The following is a 21,287-nucleotide window of genomic DNA, read 5'->3' on the forward strand; positions in this document are numbered from 1 at the left end:
AGGAAAAAAATCTTGCTTATGAGGGTGTTGAGGCCCTGGCACAGGTTGCCCAGAGATGCTGTGGCTACCCCTGGAACCCTGGAAGTGACCAAGGCCAGTTGGAGTACCTTGGGATAGTGGAAGCTGTCCCTGCCCATTTTTTCTCCCAAGAACTTACATCACTGGCAATGTCCCTGGAAGCTTTGGCAGCTTTGACAGGAATAGCATCAGCCCTGAGATCATATCCTTTCTTCCTGGTTTCTTCAAATGAAGATCTGTACATTTTCTGCAAAAGGAAAAAGAAACATCTTTTAAAAAAGCAAAACTTTACATGTTTTCCACATGCACAAATATTGGTGAAAAGTTACATCTATGAGGATGCCATCTTAAAAAATAAAAAGAGATAAAAATGTCTGTTTCTGCCCACATTGCAGATGTGCATAATTACAAGCAATACTTTATTTAGCATATGCAGATTTAACAAGTGTTTACCAAAACCAGTCCATAATGTCATCTTTTACCAAAAATACAAGTGCTATGTACATTTTGAACAAACCTTTGTGCATGGGAAATAAAATAATCAATAATAAAATAATAAATACAGTAACAAACATGAACAGTACTCGAAGTCTACTGTATTTTGTTAGCAACTGTTGTATTTTAATGGTCTGCATGAACACCTCACAACCTGACTGTAAACATGGCTTTTTCTTGGCAACTCTGGGTATCTGACTTTGGAAAAGGAAGCAGGGAAAAGGAAAACTAATAGGTTTTGTAAAATTACTACAGGTTAGCAAGGTGAGCCTTTTGCATGCTCTCATCTCATTTATTCCTAATCAAAAAATAAGAGCAAGGTCACGGCCCTACAAACAATACTCACTTCACTTAAATTGAATGCATTTGCTTTTGCTAAAGCAATCTGTGGAATATCTGGGGTGATGTGAATTTTCTTTTTGTCTTCTTCCCAGGCTTGTTTGTACTTGTGCTGGAAGGATAAAAATAAATTAGAGACCTCAACATCTGTTGTTATTATTAAATAAAACAATTTAAAATACTATTTTCCACTTGAAATCCAAACTGCCTTGACAATGATATGTTAATACCACCAGAGAAATATTTATCCTTTTATTTTAGCACTTAAAGAACATTCATTAGCTACAAAATAAAATCACGTTTTCTAAAGCTCTGCATACAATAGGGTTGACTATTGAATCAGATGTACATTGTTGCCCACTTCTGAAATGAGTTCTGATGAGCACTTTCTTACCTCATCCATGATTTTGGCATTATTTAAAGCCAAGACCATGTTCATGGAATCCATAGGAACAGAGTACTTCAACTTGTCTGGATGCTGGCGATATTTCTTCTCACTCACAATTTCCATGGCTTTTTTGTTCTTCTCAGCTTCCAAGGAGCCCAGTGGGAGCCACCCAACCCCCTTCATAGTTTCATCATACTCTGATTTGTACTGATTCTGCAGGCAGAAAGTAGATAAAAAACAATATGAAGCACAAAATAGTTCATAAATTTGGAAGTAGAAGATAAAACGTATTATGGAAAAGTGAAGCTTTTCCTGTCTTGGTCTGTACATAACTATTGCTCCTGAAGAGCCCAATGGAGGAAATATTCATTAAACTGCTTATTTCTAAGCTAAAATTCATTAATGAAATACTTCAGAGTCTAGGAAAAAATAAAACTGCTGCAATTGTCAAAAAACTTGTATAATTTGCTACATTTTTGTAGACATCTGACCTAATTCCACTAGCAAAATAATACTATTTATCTTACAGTGTTTTTTCATAAACTAAGCATCTTTCTACACAATGCAGAGGCTGAAGAACCTCTTACTTACATCACTTTGCAACTGCATCATGTTTTTGGCCAATTCAATGCTCATAGCATCCGGCAGGACGTTGTAGGTGTGGATTAAGTTCTTGTAGTTTGCATTTGTAGCCACTTCCTGAGCTTTCTTGGCTGCCACCACACTGACCATGTCAACTGGAGTGTGGAAGTTAGTCTTGGCCTTCTCATAACCCTTTTTGTACTCCCTGTCAGACTGCATCTTGGCCACCTGCATGAAGTGCACCAGCTTGGGGTCATCCTCCAGGCTGCGGAAGCCGATGTGCTTCCCTTTGGCCTTCTCGTAGGCCAGTTTGTATTTATACTGAGAGAGGAAAGAGAAAGAACAGCAAAAGCCTCAGTTAAAAATGCAATATTAAGTTCTGCTTTATCACTGAAAAAACAGATCACAAGATCTCAGGTTTAGTCATTAAATTTAAATAACGTCATGGAATGGTATGACACAACCAGACTCACATCGCTGGCGATGTCCCTGGAGCTCTTGGCTGCTTTTATTGGAATTGCATCTGGCTGCAAGTCATAACCCTTCTTCTTGTCCTCCTCCCATCCAGCTTTGTAAAGTTTCTAAGTTCAGATGTGAAAGAGAACAGGTGTCATGAAGGCAGAACTCAGAAATTAAACATTTTCAAACAAGGCATTAAAATGGCAGCGAGGCACTGGAGGCCCACGGTGAGCACAGCAACTCACATCACTCATGGTCATCTGGTTCACTTTGCACTGCAGGATTTCTGGGGTGTCTGGCATCACATGAATGCTGGTCTTCTCTTTGTTCCACTTATCTGTGTACAGCCTCTGCAATTACAAAGGAATTGTCAGCATTGAAAAGGTACTGAACTCATAAAATAAGAGTTTGCTTTTGTTCTGCTCATTTGCAACAAATAAAATTTCCTAGAAATTTTATTAGCACCAGAAATAGCCTTCACAGAGCTGCTGAGGAGCAACATTATCTTCCTCCTTTCTTTAGTATTGTAAGAAATTTGCAAAGTATGTTTTGATAATTAACAAATATTGAAGCTGGAAGTTTCCTATCTGCGTTTTTCCCTGCATTAATGGAAAGCAGAATTTATTTTCACAGACATTCTTTCCATGGAAAACAAGGAATAAGGATCAGTGGTGTCCTGGATAACTAGAGTCAAGTGTCAAGAACTCCACTTTACAGGACACTTGTACAAAACTGACAGAATTCCAGGTTTTCTGCAGTTGACTAATAGTGAATATGTCCTACAGAAAAAAGATTATCAAAGCACTATAAATCTGGAGAAGAATTCCTTAATCTTTAGAAACAGAAAATGAAACTCCCTTAATTATGAGCAGCCAGAGGCTCACCATGACCTCTCAGTGCCCAGTCTTAACCAAGGAACTACCACACCCACTGGAAATTTTAATAATTCCAGTGGGAATGCACCTTGCCCCACAACTTTACAGGACAAAGACCCAAACTTTGGGTCAATCCAACCACTTCCCACCTTGTTCATGGTCTTGGCATTTTGCTTTGCCAGCACTTGTTCCATGGCATCCATGGGGATGGAGAACTTGAGCTGGTCAGGGTGCTGGCGGTATTTCTTCTCACTGAGAATCTCCGTGGCTTTCTTGGCCTTTTCTACATCCAGTGATTGAATTGGGACCCAGCCAACTCCTCTCAGCCAGTTATTGAAGTCAGATTTGTACAGATTCTTTTCAAAAATAAACAAGAAAAACACAGTGAGGCAAGAAAAATAAGTGTCTATACACATGAAACAGGTAAAGCCTTAAAACTTCCCCTAGACATTCATTTTTGAGGGGCAATTTAGATTTAATTAAAATTTAAGTATGATAGAGTCAGTATTTAGGAGAAATAAAATCACAGTAATTAAAATTTTACTACAAAAATACATCAGTTAGTAAAACATGCTCATTTTCTGGGAATATGCCAAATATGGAGAGATATAAAAAAAGTGATTACTTGCTAGGTAAGTTTCCTAGAACTTAATAGCTGCACATAATTCAGATACTGTTTGGAAAATAAATGGTTCCAGACCAGTCACTTAAATCCCAATACTGTTAATCCAATATAATATATATTGGATTATATAAATTAATTATTTAGCCTTAAAACATTAATGATGTCACGAAGTCATGATGAGAATTAAAAATGGAGCTGATTCTTGATGACATACATCACTCTGAAGCTGCATCACATTTTTGGAGAGCTCTAGGTTCACAGCATCAGGCAGGAGGGTGTAATTGTGAATTGGCTGTTTGTAGCCAGTGTTTGTCACAACTTCCTGGGCTTTCTTGGCAGCTGTCACACTGAACATATCCAGAGGAGCGTGATATTTGGTCTTGGTGACTTCATAATCCTTCTTGTATTCCCGATCCGACTGGATTTTGGCCACGTTCATGTAGTGAACAAGCTTGGGATCATCCTGCAGGCTCTGGTACCCGACCTGTTTGCCTTTGTCTTTCTCGTAGGATTCCTTGTACTTGTACTAGAGACGAAGAAAAAACAGCTTTATCCACTTGGGAAAGGGAAAACACACTCTGGATGGGTTTAGAACACTGAGTTTCAAAGTATTAACTCTTAATTGGTTTTTACAACAGCACAGGATTATTTAGGTCAAAAAAGAAGAGGACTATTGGATTTTTCAGTTTGTCTTGACACCTGGTACATATCTCAACCCACACCTGTAGCTACAAGCCCTCCCTCACCATTGTCATTGATGTAGGCTTGCAACTCCCAGGGACATTCAGCTTTTAATTAAGACTATGATAGTAATAAATTACTGATCAGCCTCACCAAACAATCCAGTATCCCAATATTCAATTGGGGATGTTTAAGAGAGGAATGAAGGGTCGCTTCTAACCTTCTGCTAAAGCAGGAATACAGGTCTCCAGCACAGGTAAATAATAATAAATAATGAAATGCAGGAGGGGTATGTGTTCCACTGGTTGTAAATCCTACTTACATCACTTGCAATATTCCGAGAAGCTTTAGCAGCAATAATTGGAATGGCATCTGGTTTCAGATCATAGCCTTTGGCAAGGGTTTTCTTCCAGTCTGCTTTGTAGTTAGCCTTGGAGGGAAACAAGGGAAGAGTTTGAAGTGTCAGGAATAGTAATTCTAAGAAAGAGTTTAAGCCCATGTTCTTATTACAGGAGATTTTATTACAGGAATTAAAATACCCAGTTTTGTCCATGTAATCTCATGGAAAAATGTTAACCTGTACACAAACTACAGTTCTATTATAATAAATAAATCTACTACAATGATCATGAATGCCACAAGCATTTTTACACTTTTTATTTAGAACAACTCTATCAGTGGCATTTTTGGCCTTTCTTAAGCAGAACCCTTTTTCATTTGACTCAACCTTTAGAAATTTTTTCCTGTTAGCTTCAAACTCAGTCTTTGTGCTCTAAAGGAACTGGAGAAAACAGCCTGGCTGTTTGGGTTTTTTTATCAGTCTGGCCAGACTGTTAAAATTCCAAGGCTATTAAGGGAGATATTGGTTTCTATCTCATTCCTGATAATGCCACCAAAAAGTTTAATATCACAAAGGCAATAAAAGTGATACCATCAGTGGAGAGCTTCATAGTGTTGAAATTCCAAATGTACTCACATCACTGATGTTGTAGGCATTAACTCTAGCTTGGATGAACTGGGGCACATCAGGAGGGAGGTGGTACTTGTGAATAATTTCTTCCCCTTTGGATTTATACAATATCTGCAAAGAAAAATAAAGGAAGATATTTAGCAGCCCAATTTACAGACTGTGAATTAAAAAACTATTTTAAAAAATCTGTTTTCCAGGTGATGTTCTGCTGGAATAAAATTGTGAATACACACAGCCACCTACACAATTATTTCAGGAGTGCTCTTAAAGCTGGAGGATGAAGTGAAGGTGGGCACAGGGCGGAAATTGGGAATGTCAGAGTGTTTTCAAAGTTTACTTACATCACTCAGCTGTTTGCTGTTGATCTCTGCTTGCTTCTGTACTGGAGAGTCAGTCACTGAAGTGAATTTGGTTTGATCAGGATGCTTTTTGTAGGTGTACTGAAAGAAGATAAAAAAATGTTTGTAAAAAATGCATATAAAGTATTTTCCAAGTATTGGAAATACTTGGAAATTAATACTTATAATAATTAATAATAAAATAATAACAATAATTACTAAATTAACGTAAGTACTTTTGAAGTATTAATTTTAGAAAAACATTTATTTAAGTAGGTGAATGCTTGAAGTTCATTCTTCATTTTGTTTCTACTGCTCTCATTTTATGGGTTTACTTGTTATAAAAAGGATTGTGCTATATCTGTTTTGATCACTAGATGTCACAAAAGACCCTAAAACAGAGATGAAGATTTTTTTTTTAAAAATCACATATGGCAATGAGGCCAAACTCAGAATCATGGGTGCTACCAGGGATCACTCAGTTAATTTTATTGTGGTGAACAACTGCTGCTCTGTACTCACATCTTTACATTGCTCCAACTTCTTGATTGCTTCATACTCTTGAGTTATGGTCTGAGGGAAGTAGCACTTTGTCTTTTCCTCCTCATAATCTGCTTTGTAATTTTTCTAGGAACAAGAGCAACATTCAGTAAGGAACCACAACTGAGCTTTGTCAGAACTGCCAGAGTGATGGGGAAAACAGAACGATTGCCACACTTACATCACTTTTCATAGCTTCAACCTTCATGCAGTGGATTTGATGCGGGTCCTCAAAGCTGCCCAAGTAGTGCCCCAAAATATTCTTCTGATATGCATCTTTATATTTAATCTGCCAAAATAACCATGAGTTGAGAGGCAAAAGGAATCAAGAGGGTCAGTATTGAAGGATAAGCCCCAGGTGAAATACCTACATCACTAAAGTTCTTCAGAGCAGCATCAGTCTGGAACTTGGGTGTCTCACAGTAATTCATCTTGTTTCCTCTGGACTGTTCATAGGCTTCTTTGTATAATTTCTGCAAATCAAATAATACCAGGTCACGCAGGAGATTTCACTGCAAGTCCCCCCACCATGTTAAAAATGACAAGAGTAAAACAGAGAAACGGTTCCAAAGAAAAGCTTTCTCACAGGACTGAGAAACAGATGGCACTGTTTTCCCAATGGTTTTCAAAAATAACTTTTTTTTAGGTTTGTAAGGGAAGACAGAAAGGTCTGGCTAATGGTTTTTTGACTTCTGACACTGAGAAATATTCAATCTCTTCTCATACAAATAAAAGAGTAATTGAGAAGACCATTACAGTGAATAACCAGAATATAATATAAAAATATTATATAAAAGCACCACATATATTACCATTATTAGCTGAAATTCCTTAAAACAGTAAGGGAAGAACTGTCCTCTTGTGATTCATTATCCACAAGGATCTAAATGAACTATCCACTAATTACCCATCCATGTGCCACTGCTGTTGCTACACCCATCTGTGGAGAATTTGGAGAATTCCTTCTTTACCTGAATTGTTCTGGCTGGTGCCATCTCATTACAAATATGGGTCTACAAAACTAAAAATACTACAAAGGAGAAGCTTTGTGAAGAAATGCAGAGTGTGGTTTCTGGTACATGACTGAAAACGATGTAGCTGCACATTGATAATACTCACATCGCTCAGAATATTTCCTGCAGTTTTTAATTGCTTCAGCAATGGGTTCTCTGTAGCAGGGAGCACATTATAATCTGCAACAGCTTTTTTCTTTTCATAGTCTGCTCTGTATTTGAACTTGAAAGAATAAAAATTAAAAAAGAGGTTTTAAAAATCAGTATTGAAAGCCAAATTGAAATCAGTATTGAAAGCTCACTAACCTGTGTGACTGCCCAGAGCAGCTGTGGCTGCCCCATCCCTGGCAGTGTCCCAGGCACAGCTGGATGGGACTTGGAGCTGCTTGGGACAGTGGAAGTTGTCCCTGGCCATGGCAGGGGTGGCACTGGGTGGTCTTTAAGGTCCCTTCCCACCCAAACCATCCTGTGATATGAATAATTTCTATGACATAATCTTCAACTTTCCATGAAAAATGCCCCTGTTATTTAACTTATGGTGGCCAAGGACCATGAAAGGCCTTGCCAAAACAATGTCAGCACAAACTTGCGTGAGTTCAGAACTGTTCCCAGGTTGAGCAGGTGGCACTCAGCTCCCTCACCTTGCTGACGTTTTCTGAAGCTCGTTTGTTGGCTTCGTATTCTGGAGTTTCAGTCTGCATGAAGTAGATTTGGTCTTTCATGTTTTCAAAGTCTTCCTGGTACTTCCTCTGTTAGGAACAGAGACAGACAGAAAACAACACATTAATTACATCGAAGTGTAAATTAGACACCTACAACAGGGATTATTTAGGAAATAAGCAATGCCACAAATGGAGCCTCAGTATTTTCCAAATCAACATAAAGAGGGATAAAGCTGTTGAAGATTTTCTGCAGGATTCACTTACCATACTTAGATTTTCTGCATTCATTTTTGCAACTGCCACGTCATAGCATGGAGTCTGACTCCACTTGCCTTTGATTTTGTTTTTATAATCCTCATGGTAAATAACCTATAAGGAAACAAAACAATAAAATTGAATTTCCAAGACACAGTTCCATTTTCACCTGACAGGTTCATTTTCCAAAGCTGTCTTTTTAAAGCTGCTTCATATTTGATGCCTGCCTTATAACTATTTTAGCAGGTATGGTAAAAAACACCTCAAATATAATTTGACCAAACCATTTCAGTGTTATTTCTCTTAGTACCTTCCCTGACCTAAAAAGGATAAATAAATCATCTGTAACATCTTCCTTTAGTTCTGTTTTCTCCCTCATCACGTAATACCAGGATATTGCCCATTAAGTCAGAATTTACTGAGATTGCTGCTGGAACTGGTTATAAGCAAACTCTTTTAATTACCTGGGATTTGTGATTTCCATTATTTATCCAAGCTCACAGAAAGCAAGTATTAAAAGTTTAAAGAGTTTTTCTAACAACAAAATACCCCCCGAGTTTTCACTCAGTGTTCCAGGGGCATTTTCAGTCACAAGTGCATTACTTACCATAAAAAATAAAACTCCTCCAATGCTTTTTTAACATTGCTGAAGAACATATATGCCATAAATAATCTTTTTTTATATCTATATTTTATAGTTTTGGAGATATCTACAAAGTTTATTATTCTATTAATTTCAAAGAATTATGGTATTGATCCTTTTTTTTTTACATGTTATAAAATTTTCTTGATGACAATTTAGATTTTAAGCTATGGAAATATAAGATTAAAGAAATTTTCTCAAAATTAATTATTTTACCTTACAAGCAGGTTCAAAGTGGTTTCTCCACCATGAGTGAATACTGAAATTCTCTAATCTTAAAATGTAGATAATTTTCAATACACAATAAAATAAATTTTCAAAAAAAGAAGAGTAACAGCTAAATTCTGAATGGAATTAAAACCTGACATCTGCATTACAAGATTATGCAACTTGGTCCCAATTTCTCCAGCAAAAACTGGTCTTCCTGTGTGTTTTTTCTTTTCCTTGGGTACATTTTTGCCTCTCTCTCTGCAGGAGTGGGGTTTGGGCAGAGGTTCTACTCACATCACTCAGCTGCCGTGACACCTTCTTGGCTTGTTCCACATCAGGGGGGTCTGGCAGAGAGGTGAATTTTGCTTTCCTTTCATCGTGCCCCTTTTTGTAGACAATCTGAAAGGATGGAAGAAATAAACATTTATTTGAGGATCACCGCATTGAACTCTGCTACCACCACATTAATAAAAGAAGTTCTGCCCACGGCCCCTGCAGCAGGAATTCTTTCATCTGTGTATTACCAGGGAACTTCTGAACCTCTGCAAAATTCACGGAAATCTTCAGGTGAAAGCTGCAATCCCCTGTTGAAGAGTTCTGTGGATCTAAATATCAGCAAATCCCAGTCCCACCAATCCCTGACTTTTCTTATCACTGTTTTTGGCACATTTACAGACCCACAAGAGTGAACTGGACTTGGAGACAGTCCTGAGAGTTCCTGTATTTGGGGAGATACTGAAGGTCTTCTTGCTGATTTAATAAATCAATTATTTTATTCATTCCTAATCCAGCATCAAATTGCCAATGGATTTATACTCCAATATTCTCTACTTTGTACTCTAGTACCAAGTACATATTTTTCTATGAAGTACCACTACTATCACAGCTTATTTAACACACTTTTATTTTCTGTTCCACTGTGAAGCTTTTATATCTAATCAAAGTATGTGGCACATCCCAGGTTACACCATAACCCAGCAGCCTTTGGTACCCACATGCAAATCCCTGCTTTGATACTCACATCACTCAGAGTCTTCTGAGCCTGTGCCACCCTTCTGAGCTCTGGACTGTCATTGTAGGGATAAAACAATGTTTTGTCTGCATCCCAGTCTTCAGTATAGAGTTTCTACAAGAAAAATGCCAGAATGCTCATTATTAATTAATTTCTGGCTCTGAAAGCTCATTTTATTTCAGCTGCTTAGATCTGTGGTTAGCTTTTCTCACCTTGCTGAACATTGCTGTGTTTTTTATTGCATTCACAAGCTCTGGAGCATCAGGGGGAAGCAGGTACTTGTCCTTATTCTCCTCCCAGTTCTGTTTATATAATACCTGGAAGGAAAGATCAGCAAGTTGGTCACTCTATCATTAAAAAAAAAATTATTATTTATGTGAATAAACTCCTTGCTTTAAAGATTTTTTTAATCAAAGTCTCAGAGCAGTAACATCTGAAGAGAGCAACTGGAAATATTTAACTTTATACTTATATCTGCCTTACCAACTTCTCTGCTATCCCTCCTGTGCTTCTAAACTGTTGCATAAATGTTGCTTTGGCATCCTGAGCTCAAAACTTTGTTCTTGTCAGTAACCTCAGGATCCACCAGTGTTGGAAAGTCAGCAGTCACTCACCTTGCTCACTTGCTGTGACACTTTCTTTGCATGTTCTATATCCATGGCCTTTTCATCCACGTGGCAAATGGTTCTGGCAACTCCCCCAGCCATGCGGTATTTAACCTGGAGCACAACAAAACTCATTGATTCCACAGCAAAACTGACTGATTTTTTTAAAAAAACCCAGAATTATGACATTTTCAGCCTTCATATAAACATCCAGAACCTGGATGAACCTAGGAATGCAGTTGTCACCCACCTCACTGAGCTGGTCCTGCACTTTCTTGATCCTCCGGATTTCTGGGGTATCGACTGTGGAAGCATATGGCTTTCCTTTTTCTTTTCTGAATTTTTCCTTGTACTTGTTCTGGAAGAAAATAATGATAAAAAATAATTAAGACATATCCCTGAGCTCTGGCAGAACTGTATTAGCAATTATTGCCATATTAATCTGGTTAGGATAGGAATTTGGGGCAGATTATTCAATAATATAAACTAAAATTATTCAACTACATTTGCACTTCTGCTTATTTTAGCCAACTGAGTTTATTCCATCTGACACAACAAGAAAAAATCCATCTCCAACTTGGACCACCTCTAATTTATTATATTCTCCCCATGAGCTTAGTATTGATAAACCCAGATATTTGCAATATAACTACCAAACAACCCTTGTAAAACATTTTTAAAGCTGGTGTTCCTCAAGAAATAAGAGACATGGGACAACCTACCTCGCTGAATAAATCCTTCATTTTATTGCTGTGTTCCAGGTAAGGTGTCAGAAACTTGGATGGGTCCACTTTTGTCCGGATTGTCTTCTTCCTGATGGGAGGAGCTGCATCCTCCACGGAGGGCTGGGTGTGCTCAGCTGTGTAGGTGGTGGTTGTGGTGGTCTCAGGGACTGAGTACTCTCTGCTGATGGTCTCAGTGATCTCAGTGACCACCTGGAGATCAAAAAAATTCGATAATCACTTGGTTTATAGCTGTAAAAGTTCATTAGGATAAGATTTTTCACTGCCCTGAGCTGGGTGTGCTGAGCTGAGTATGTGGTCTCAAGGCCTGAGTAGTCTGTGCTGATGGTCTCAGTGACCACATGGAGATTAAAAAAATTCAATAATCACTTGTTTTATAGCTGTAAAAGTTCATTAGGATGCATGCTTTTCACCCCTCTGAGATGGTGAAAGGGTGCTCCACTCTCATCCAGATCCACACAGAGACAGAAATCAGGGACACTTTTTCTACTGGGATTACAATTGTGCTCCCTATATATCACCCACCCTAAAAAAAACCCACAGGGAATTAATTCCCTGGCTGGTTCCTGCATCAAACTCATGGAATTATTCTCCAGAGGGTCTGGGAGAGTGGGGCTCCAGCTGCCTCTGCTCTACATGCATGAATTTCCAATCAGTTTAAATGTTTTATACACTTTCTTATCAACATAGTCATGCTGCAAGCAGTAATTATAATACTAAGATTCTAATGAAAAGCATCTAAAAGTACTAAAAAATGTGCTCCAAAACCATCCAAATAAGTGTCAGGTTTTATTTTGTAACAATTAGCTTTATAAAAAATTGCCTTTATAAAGGAATTAATGAAGGTCAGAGTTCTGAGAGTTATTTACATCAATGAGACAGAGCTGAAAATGCACCAAGAATTAATAACTTCTGTTTCTGCAGAAGCCCATGCCATAAAGAATATTTCATGATAACACTGCAGAGAGTTGGGTTATAGCTGTTTCAGAGGTAGAATTCCAAATTATGGCAATCACTCCTTGGTGACCCAAATATTTGTTACCAGTGACATAATGAAAAATCTGCAAAAGTGTAATTTTTCAGTGAAATTACACAAGGTGAAGGGAACAGAACTGATACATGTAAACTGGTCTTAGATCATCAGACATCAGGGACTTGAAGCAAAAATAAAGCATTAAGCAGCAATTGTTCACTGATATTTGTGTGTTTAACGTGAAAAATTAAACCTCAGGATACAAAAGGCTGCTAATTTAGTTTTTCATGTTAATTACATGCATTTTGTGCTACATGCAGCATGACAGAGACCTTTACCTCTTGTGGCTCACCCTCCTCAATAACTGTCTCCTCAATGTAGTACTTTGGAAAGAAAAAAAGAAAAAAACCATCATTGTTAGGCCAGATCAGCAAGCTGTAGCTTCTGTGAAGCTGTTTTAAAACACATTTCTGGAGAAACAGGATTTTAGTTCACAGGTGCTTATGGAGTCATTTGGTAAATCTGAATATCTGTTCAAATTTTGCATTAATGATTGGATTTTTATTCCATACATTCCCCAGCTAATAATTGTCCAAATAATTAATGAAAGATTGTTATCTAATTTTACCCACAAGAGGATTTGCTGCCTCTTGTGGGTAAAATTAGATAACAGGGAAGACATTGATGACCACATGAAAAGAATCAGCATTTAAACCCCAGGATTTTCCTGGTTTTTATTTGGTGACACTCATGACTGTTGTCCTCAGGGCTGCTCCTACAAGGACACCAATAATTTCTGGCTGCCAGTTAAATTTTGTTGCTGATCACAACTCTGAGCCTGCTGATTTTTCACCCATTTTACTGCCCATTATCCCCCCCTAATTTACAATCTCATAAATCTGGGGATAAAACCACAATGGGAGGTGTCCCTAAAGCAGACCAGGTACACAACCCCTTCACTGGTCTCCCCTTGTCCACAGCAGCTGTGAACTCATTATAAAAATTAATGAGGTTCATCAGCCATAGATTGCTTTTGATAACTCAGTGTTCACTTCTCCACATGACCTTCATGTGTTTAAAAATAGCTTCTGAAAGGATTTGATCCACAGCCTTGCCAAAGAACAAAGTGAGGTTGACCAGCCTGTAGCTCCCTGGATCTTCCTTCTTGCCTCTCTTGAAGACCAAATCCAGCTGAACATTGCCCATGGATGTAGGGATGGAGTTTGTAATGTTTTAAATCTTTATGCTTTTCCCCAGTTGTCTGCTCCTGCTTCCACCTTCAGTATATTTATCTTTTTTTGTGTCATTTTCCTCAGTCAAGAGCTCTGTGTTCCTCCATTCCACCCTTCTGCTCTTTGATTTCTGCACTTTGGGCTGAGCTGTGTGCTCAGGGGAAATCATGCTGGAGGATCACCCAACGACCCTGGCTGCCTTTGCTGTTTCCCATGGGATTTACCAAGAGCAGCTCCAATTCCGCTCTTCCAAACTCTGGGATAATTCCGTTTATTTTGCTCACTGCCCCCTGTATCTTCAGCTCTATTGTCCCATGGTCACTGCAGCCCTTGACCTTTGCATTTTCCACCAGTTCTGGCTTTTTTGTGAGCACCACGTCCAATGGAGCATCTTTTCCAGCCGGGACAAGAGTTGGGAAAGGACCTGGAGCCCCAGGAGCGCCTGAGGGAGCTGGGAAAGGGCTCAGCCGGGAGCAAAGGAGGCTCGGGAGGCCCTTCCGGCTCTGCACAACTCCTGACAGGAGGTGCAGCCAGATCGGGCTTTGCTCCCAGGGAATAATCGACAGGACAATGAGAAATAGCTCCAGGTTGTGCCATGGGAGGCTTTCGTTGAATTTTTTTTTTTTTTTTTAATTTATTCCCCGGCCGCCACTTCCCGGCCGCGGCCGCGCGGTGGCGCCGTCCCTCGAAAATGGCGGCCGCGCTGAGGGGGCGGCCGGGGCCTGCGCCTCCCGCGCCTGCCCCGCTCTGAAATGACGGAAAAAAACTTTAAAAAACATTGCTGCGGGAATAGCACCCGCTGTCTGCGGGGTGTGCTTCACCTGCACTGAGAGTAAATGCAAAAATGCGGGGTTTATGTTGGAAAATCTCCTCTGAGCGGTAATTGCTTGGGGTTGCTTGCCAAGCTGCGGGAACGGAAAACCCTTTGAACCTAAAAAAATTGTCATTAAAATTTAAGCCCCTTTCTGAGAGCTTTTCCTCAAAGTTAGTTCAAGGGACCAAGCCATACTTGCCAAGCTGTGACATACTGGGCTGTTCTGAGGTGATTTCCATGCTGGATCCGCTTCGACAACACCTGCCACAAACCTCCCACAAAACCTCCCACAAAACCTTCCTCAAACTTTCTACAAAACCATCCACAAACTTTCTACGAGACCTTTCACAAACTTCCTACAAAATCTTCCACAAAAAACCTCCCACAAACTTTCTACAAAACTTTCCACAAAACTTTCCACAAAATCCTCTGCAAAACCTTCCACGAGCTTTCCACAAAACCTTCCACAAACCCCCCTGTGAAACCTTCCACAAGCTTTCTACAAAACCTTCAAAAAAACCTCGAGTAACTCGGCAGCAAATGTTTGTAGCACTCACTGTGGATTTTTGCACATCCCAAGACAGCTACAACATCATAATTCCAGAGAAAGTTGAAAAATAGCATTTTAAAATCCTTGGTGATGCCTCAGCCACTCAGTATTCAACGATCATGTCGTTCTCTTTCAGAAGGTGAATTTCTGATAGAACTCATAAGTTAAAATCTTGGATTTCCTGGACACAGGAAATACAAAAATTCTGGAAAGGCTTAAAATGGTACTGAATGCTGTTGTTCCTGTTTTGTTTAGCATCTCACCATGAGTATCCCAAGGGAAGTGACTGAAGCAGTGCCTCCTCAGCCCAAGGGATGTGGTTACAGCAAGGTGGTCATTGAAAATTAAAAACAAAGGATGAAATGGGACTGTGTGAACAAAAAACCAAAATACCATAACTCCTGCTGGAATAAATAAACAATGAGAGCAAATAAATATCCACTACAGAGAGCACACAATGCACAGGAAACATAAAGGCGATTACAAGTAACGTGGGAATAAGGAATTTAATGAAGGGCTGGTGTCATTGTAGCTAGGTAGTAAAATGACTTTCAAATCGACTTTATGAGTGCTGACACCTATTTTGCAAAATGCATTTAACTACTCTGACTGGCAAAGGATTTGGCTTTACTTCATTCACCATATGAAATATATAAAGCTGGCAGTGCCCTCACACCACCTGAAATCAACAGTCCACTGAAGACAGTGTGGTGGCAATGAGTTGTAGGATGTTTACATTTATACCCTCCTTCTTTCTTCAAACACTGAGTAATTTTTTACAAGACTTTGTATATTTCATAACACATAAGTTAATTTCAGAGTACTAGCAATGCAAGAAGTAAGAGCACACTGTTAATTTTGTGTACTGTTTCAATAAGAGTCATTGTTCCCGTGGCCCCAGCTGTAGGTTGCACAGTTCCTGGGGAATTTTTTATGCCGTTTCCTGAGTTTAAATGACCTACTGGCAAATTAATGGAGATAGGATCATAGAATCACAGAAGGCCCTGGGTTGGAAGGGACCTTAAAGATCCTGTATTCCACCCCCTGCCATGGTCAGGGGCACCTCCCACTATCCCAGATTGCTGCAACCTGGCCTTGGACACTCCCAGGGATCCAGGCACAGCCACAGCTTCTCTGGGCACCCTGTGCCAGGGCCTGCCCACCTTCACAGGGAAGGATTTCTTCCTGATACCTAATTTAAATCTACCCTCTGTCAGTTTAAAGTCCTCCCCCCTTGTCCTGTCACCTAAACCTGACTCCATCTCTGCAATGTCTCAGGCTAAATTGGTTTGTGGTGGCACAAAGCTGCTGCATTTCTGCAGAGGCAGGGCTAGAAAGGGGCTTCCAAAGCCATCTTCACCCATGGATTGGGTGACAGAGGGCAAGCCAGCAGGGAAAAGAGCTGGCCCAGTGCATCTATAATTACGCAGGGAGTAATCAGAAAACCTCGCACTGTGAGTGTGGGATGGTTCCAGTCCTTATTTAAACTGAGAAACTATGACAGGAACCAGGAGACTTTGCTCCTCTGAGAGCAACTGTTGTTGTTGTTGTTGTTTTAGTGATGAAAGCATTTAATAGATATCTAATCATCCCTAATCTTCAGAGAGCAAACAGCAACCTCTGCTCCTGAGCAGCATCTCAGTAAGGTGATTAATGCATTCAGTCACAAGGCAGGAAACATTTCTACTCTCACATTTTCTTCTTACCTCCACGACTTCCTCATATTCTTCTTCCTCCATTCTGAGGGTTTGCTTCTGTCTCTCCTCCACTCACTGGTCACAGAGCAGGTGAAAATGTGAATAAACAGTATTAGCCCATGACTGAAAGCACCATGAGAAGGTACAAGTCAAGCTCATAAAGCACTTGGGGTCATGGTTAGTAACTAGTCAGAGCCTAAATAAAGTTGGGATCTGCCATTACTTGGACTGTTATGGAAAAACATTGGATTAAGTTTCAAACATACTGATATAAATTACAGTTCTGGACAAATACCTCATTTCAATTATAACAGCAACTATGGATCCAATGAAAATAAAATAAAAGAGATAAATAAAATAAAATAGATAAAGACGAGATCTCTTGAAACATGATGTGATATTTTCTTTACAACAGAATTATTTGAAGCATTTTTCTTCTCTCTGTGACTATTCTACACAATTTCATTATATCATTCAAGCTCTTGTTTGAGTGGGAGATTTATATTCTATTAATTTCATTCATAAGTAAGAGCCTAATGTAGAAAAATATTGTAAATATTTTTTTCAGTGACCTTAAGTTAATGAGGCAATTTCTGTCTTCCCAGCATCAGCCTACAGAGGTGCTCTGGGGTTGGGTTTTTTTAAGCTCTTGTGGGTTTTTTCTCTCTGTTTCTTCAGACCTGGAAAAGATGAAAATCCATAGAGTTGGCTGAAGTACAAAGCATAGATTAGTGTCAGACCCTTTGAACTAATTAATTAACACACTGATTTCGCTGTGAGGCAAAGCTACAATTTTCCACCAGAGTCTGCAGCCCTGTTTCTAATGTTGGGAGGGGATGAGGCTTTGGAACAGCTGCTCCTGAGTCCAGGGATATTTGCCGTGTAAGCTAATCCTGCCAACTGACGGGGCACTTGGGTTGAGCTGGCTAAACTGCAATTCCTTCTGAGGCAAGGGAAGTCAAGTCATGCAGGTTAAATATAGGAACACAGAATACTGGCCCTTTTTAGTCCCAACAGGCTGAGAAAAATGGCCAAAAATTAATTGGGAAAAGCATGTTGTTAACTATTAAAATAAGTTAAGAATAACTCAAATAACGAGGGACGAGTCACGTGAAGCAGTAGGCAGAGGTGTATGAATAAGCTCAAGAAGTGGGGTTTGCATATAAACACAACCTCTTCAACCTGTCACTGTCACAACCTTCAGCCACAATTTCAAACCCCATTCCAGGTCTTTTCCTCCTCCTCCAACCCACAGCCAGTTATTCAGACAGAAAAACTGACTTCCATGGGCGAAGCACAAGAAGTATTCCCAAAAAACTACAGAATGGAGAAACAACTCAAGATCCTCTTCTAAGGAAAAGAAGTGAAATGCATTTAAAATGTCCTTACCAGCGACATCCAGTAAATATCCTTTGGAGCAAAGGCTCTCCAGTCTTCCCTCCTGAGCAGCACTGGGTGAGAGCAAGGGGCTTTGGTGGCTCCCGGTGACGTGTGTGGCCCACACAGCCAATCTGGCTCCAGCCCGCTCGAGTTTCAGCCCTAAATATACCCGGTGACCCTGAGGGAGGGCACCTGTTCTCAGCAGCATCAGGGACAGGGAGCGGGGCACCTCCGTGCTCCTCAGGAAACCCAAAACACACCAGAGCTTGGCTGGAGCTCGGTGAGGTGGAGCCCAGGCAATCCCAAGGGAGTGCTCCAATGGAAAAAATGTAATTAGCAGAGTTGATGATAACACTGAATTTCAGTTGATGGAGGCAATTTCATTCCTATGATGTGCCTGAATAAACACCATCCAAATTCAAGAATCTCTGAGCTTGAGGAGTCCACCCTGCAAACGAAACTTTAGTATAAACATGCCTTTAGTTTCACCCCGTAAGGACACCTGAAGTGCTTTTTCACCTTGATGCAAACTGTGTGTCAATGTTTTTATCACTTGTGAAATGTTTCGCAGCTAAAACCGCACGGACCCAGCAACATGTGAAAAGCCACTGTTTGCAGGGAAGGAACCCAACAAAGAACCAACATCCCTGGTGAAGGAAGTCCAAGAAGAGTTGATAAACAGATTAAGTGACAGGGGAGCAAGCCTGGTATTTTGGAAGGTCAGGAATGCCGTGATGTATGGAGCAGAACCAGGGTGATGATAACAGACGTGACTTCTTAGGGGATGACTTGGCTGACAAATAGAGTTGACTTTGGTTCTTCAAGGAGGTGCATTCAAAAGCCAATATCAACAATGATCCCTTTCCACGTGCTAGATCACATTATTCAATAAATGGTTCTCAGGAGCCCTTGAGAGACATCTTTTTCTTTAACTCTTTCCAGAAGTTCATATTTATATCCAGATGAAATATCATATCTCATTCACTTCTGCCAAGTATTTTAGACTCTGCCCAGAGCTGCAGACCCCTCCCTGTCTCCTTTGGCCAAGCCATTTTCAATTACTCTGCATTTTGCTTTACTAGGCAGTCCTTCCCCTTTTAATCTGATTTCTGTTTCTTTAACTTTCTTAACCTCTTTTGAAATTGTCTAGAAATTAGCACAGCGTCTTGTTGGAGCCTCTGGAGAGCAACCTCAGCGTAACCTGCTGCTCTCTGCTCCTGATCCTCCATGTGTGCACTCCAGAAATAACTCAAAGGCCCCTTTTCGTCCCAAGAGCTGCTTCTCAATAGATTGGATGGCAAACATAACATCATCATCAATAACAAACCTTAATGGAATGAAGGGCCAGCTTTCCTTCTTGAACACGTAACTCATTATTGTCATTCCAGCTCAATCCTGGAAGTTCCTGCAAAGAATTTTTCCTCAGTGATACTGTGCAAGCCCTGTGTTACTGGAACTCACCTTCAGACTATTTTACACTGCTATTTGGCATCTTGTTCAGAAAGACACTAAACAAGGCTGAAATTGCAGGACAGCAGCACCACTTTTTCTGCCACTGAAATGTAGCTGTCTTTAGCGTGGCAGATCTTCAGCAGCACAGCTCAGGGTTGGAAAAAAGCATGGAAATTACAGAAGGGGGCTGAGAACAAAAGGATTATTGGCGAAATGAAAAGTTAGGCTGACTGTAGGATTTTTATTCTGCCATCAGAACATGAAGAGGGGAGGAGGGTGCTCTTGGGTCACTTGAGAAAATATTTCAGTTCCTGTGTTTTGTGGCTTTGCTCCTTCAGCTCCAAATCCCAAGGAACAACTGTGAGAAAACTGTGGCCATTGTGTGGGCCAGGAGAATCCCAGGATCCCTGAGGCTGGAAAAGCCCTCTCAGCCCACTGAGTCCCAGCTGTGCCCAATGCCCACCTTGTCCCCACCCCAGAGCTCTGAGTGCCACCTCCAGAATTCCTGGGGCAACTCCAGGGATGGGCACTGCAAACCTCCCCATTCCTAACATGTATGAGGTAAAGGGAATACCAATGGCTAATATTCCTTTTTTCTTTTGAATTGTTTTGTTGTGAAAATTTATGTCTGATTTCTGATGGAATAGTCACAAAACCATAGAATCATTAATGCTGGAAAAGGCCTTCAAGGTCATCAAGTCCAGCTTTTGACTTTGTTGTGAAAATACATGACTTTCTGGGGGACAAATATTTCAAAAGCATTAGCTGTGCCCTAGGTGGAGCCTGGCAGCTCTGCCCCAGGTTAACACCCCAGGCCAGATTTATCCATGGCACATAAATGAGCGCGTGCTCAGCAGTTCTGAGCTGAAGACAGCAAGCTGCAAAACTACTTGGGCAGAAAAAAAAGGTTGTTTTGCATTTCAATCACAAAGATTTAAAGCAAAAAGTATTTTCTTGTACTGAACATATTTAAATATTGAGTTCAGTCAGTCCTGCTTATCCAACAGGAGCCACTCAGGGCATGATGGATAAATGTCCTGACATCCCAGGTGCTATATTTAACCTCCTGACATACCTGGACTTAACAAGCACTGTATCATTGGAAAAGGACATTTAAATACATATTTGTGCCACCATGTCTGTTTTAACCTACCCTCAGTGAGTTCCTTCTCATTCTTTTCACCATTCCCCACAGCAAGGCTCCTCTGCCCCAGCACCTTTTGGTTTAATGCATGGAAATACTGTGGAGAGCATTTAAAAAAAAAAAAAAAGAAATTAAGGGTTTGGTTGGACAAATGCAAAGGATTATCTCCAAATTAAATACACATCTATTTCTCTGACCCCTCCATTTTTACAGCTGGCCAATCTTTTTTCTTCTGGATTAAACCAGGCTGGGAGCACAGGCTTTGTCAGGGATTGGCCCTTCCCTTACAAACAAAAAGGTTTTTAGGAAAGAATACATATTCTAACAAGAATTCCGCCTTTGCTTCAGAGCTGCTCATCCTGTTTCTCAGAGTATTAATAGAAAGTATTAGATCATACCAAATAATATTCTTGGGGGCAGTGAATCAAGGTGCTGTGAGTATCTGCTCCAGTGTCTTGTCTTCAGGTTTATTTTTTGATGCTGATGGGCTGATTTGGGGTGAGCAGCAGCACCAGGCAGTGGCTGTGTGGTGTGTAAACCAACCACTCACTGTGCTGCTGTGACTCAAAAAGACTTGGCTGGAAGAGGAGGA

General features: G+C 40.2%; 1 protein-coding gene across 2 annotated transcripts in view; it reads right to left on the reverse strand.

Moving 5' to 3' along the window:
- The window catches only part of NEB (nebulin), a 98,341-nt gene extending 80,137 nt beyond the window's left edge, over positions 1-18,204 (reverse strand). For both annotated transcript variants that reach the window (XR_004060875.1, XM_030952015.1), the window contains exons 1-27: positions 18,109-18,204; positions 17,292-17,399; positions 16,729-16,794; positions 12,765-12,809; positions 11,433-11,645; positions 10,961-11,068; positions 10,720-10,824; positions 10,318-10,422; positions 10,115-10,219; positions 9,388-9,492; positions 8,250-8,354; positions 7,965-8,072; positions 7,430-7,546; positions 6,682-6,783; positions 6,492-6,599; positions 6,293-6,397; positions 5,774-5,872; positions 5,439-5,543; positions 4,785-4,892; positions 3,996-4,307; positions 3,306-3,512; positions 2,527-2,631; positions 2,296-2,403; positions 1,832-2,143; positions 1,247-1,453; positions 860-964; positions 158-265 (exon numbers count right to left, since the gene is read on the reverse strand). Coding sequence is in view for 1 of the 2 variants with exons in the window: in XM_030952015.1 (XP_030807875.1) it covers positions 158-265; positions 860-964; positions 1,247-1,453; positions 1,832-2,143; positions 2,296-2,403; positions 2,527-2,631; positions 3,306-3,512; positions 3,996-4,307; positions 4,785-4,892; positions 5,439-5,543; positions 5,774-5,872; positions 6,293-6,397; positions 6,492-6,599; positions 6,682-6,783; positions 7,430-7,546; positions 7,965-8,072; positions 8,250-8,354; positions 9,388-9,492; positions 10,115-10,219; positions 10,318-10,422; positions 10,720-10,824; positions 10,961-11,068; positions 11,433-11,645; positions 12,765-12,809; positions 16,729-16,761 (3,240 nt within the window). In the remaining variant the exon portion in view is untranslated. The remainder of the gene's footprint in view (positions 1-157; positions 266-859; positions 965-1,246; positions 1,454-1,831; positions 2,144-2,295; positions 2,404-2,526; positions 2,632-3,305; positions 3,513-3,995; positions 4,308-4,784; positions 4,893-5,438; positions 5,544-5,773; positions 5,873-6,292; positions 6,398-6,491; positions 6,600-6,681; positions 6,784-7,429; positions 7,547-7,964; positions 8,073-8,249; positions 8,355-9,387; positions 9,493-10,114; positions 10,220-10,317; positions 10,423-10,719; positions 10,825-10,960; positions 11,069-11,432; positions 11,646-12,764; positions 12,810-16,728; positions 16,795-17,291; positions 17,400-18,108) is intronic.
- Positions 18,205-21,287: the final 3,083 nt, after the last annotated feature.

The sequence above is a fragment of the Camarhynchus parvulus genome, chromosome 7, assembly GCF_901933205.1.
Source record: "Camarhynchus parvulus chromosome 7, STF_HiC, whole genome shotgun sequence".
Classification (NCBI taxonomy): Eukaryota; Metazoa; Chordata; class Aves; order Passeriformes; family Thraupidae; genus Camarhynchus; species Camarhynchus parvulus.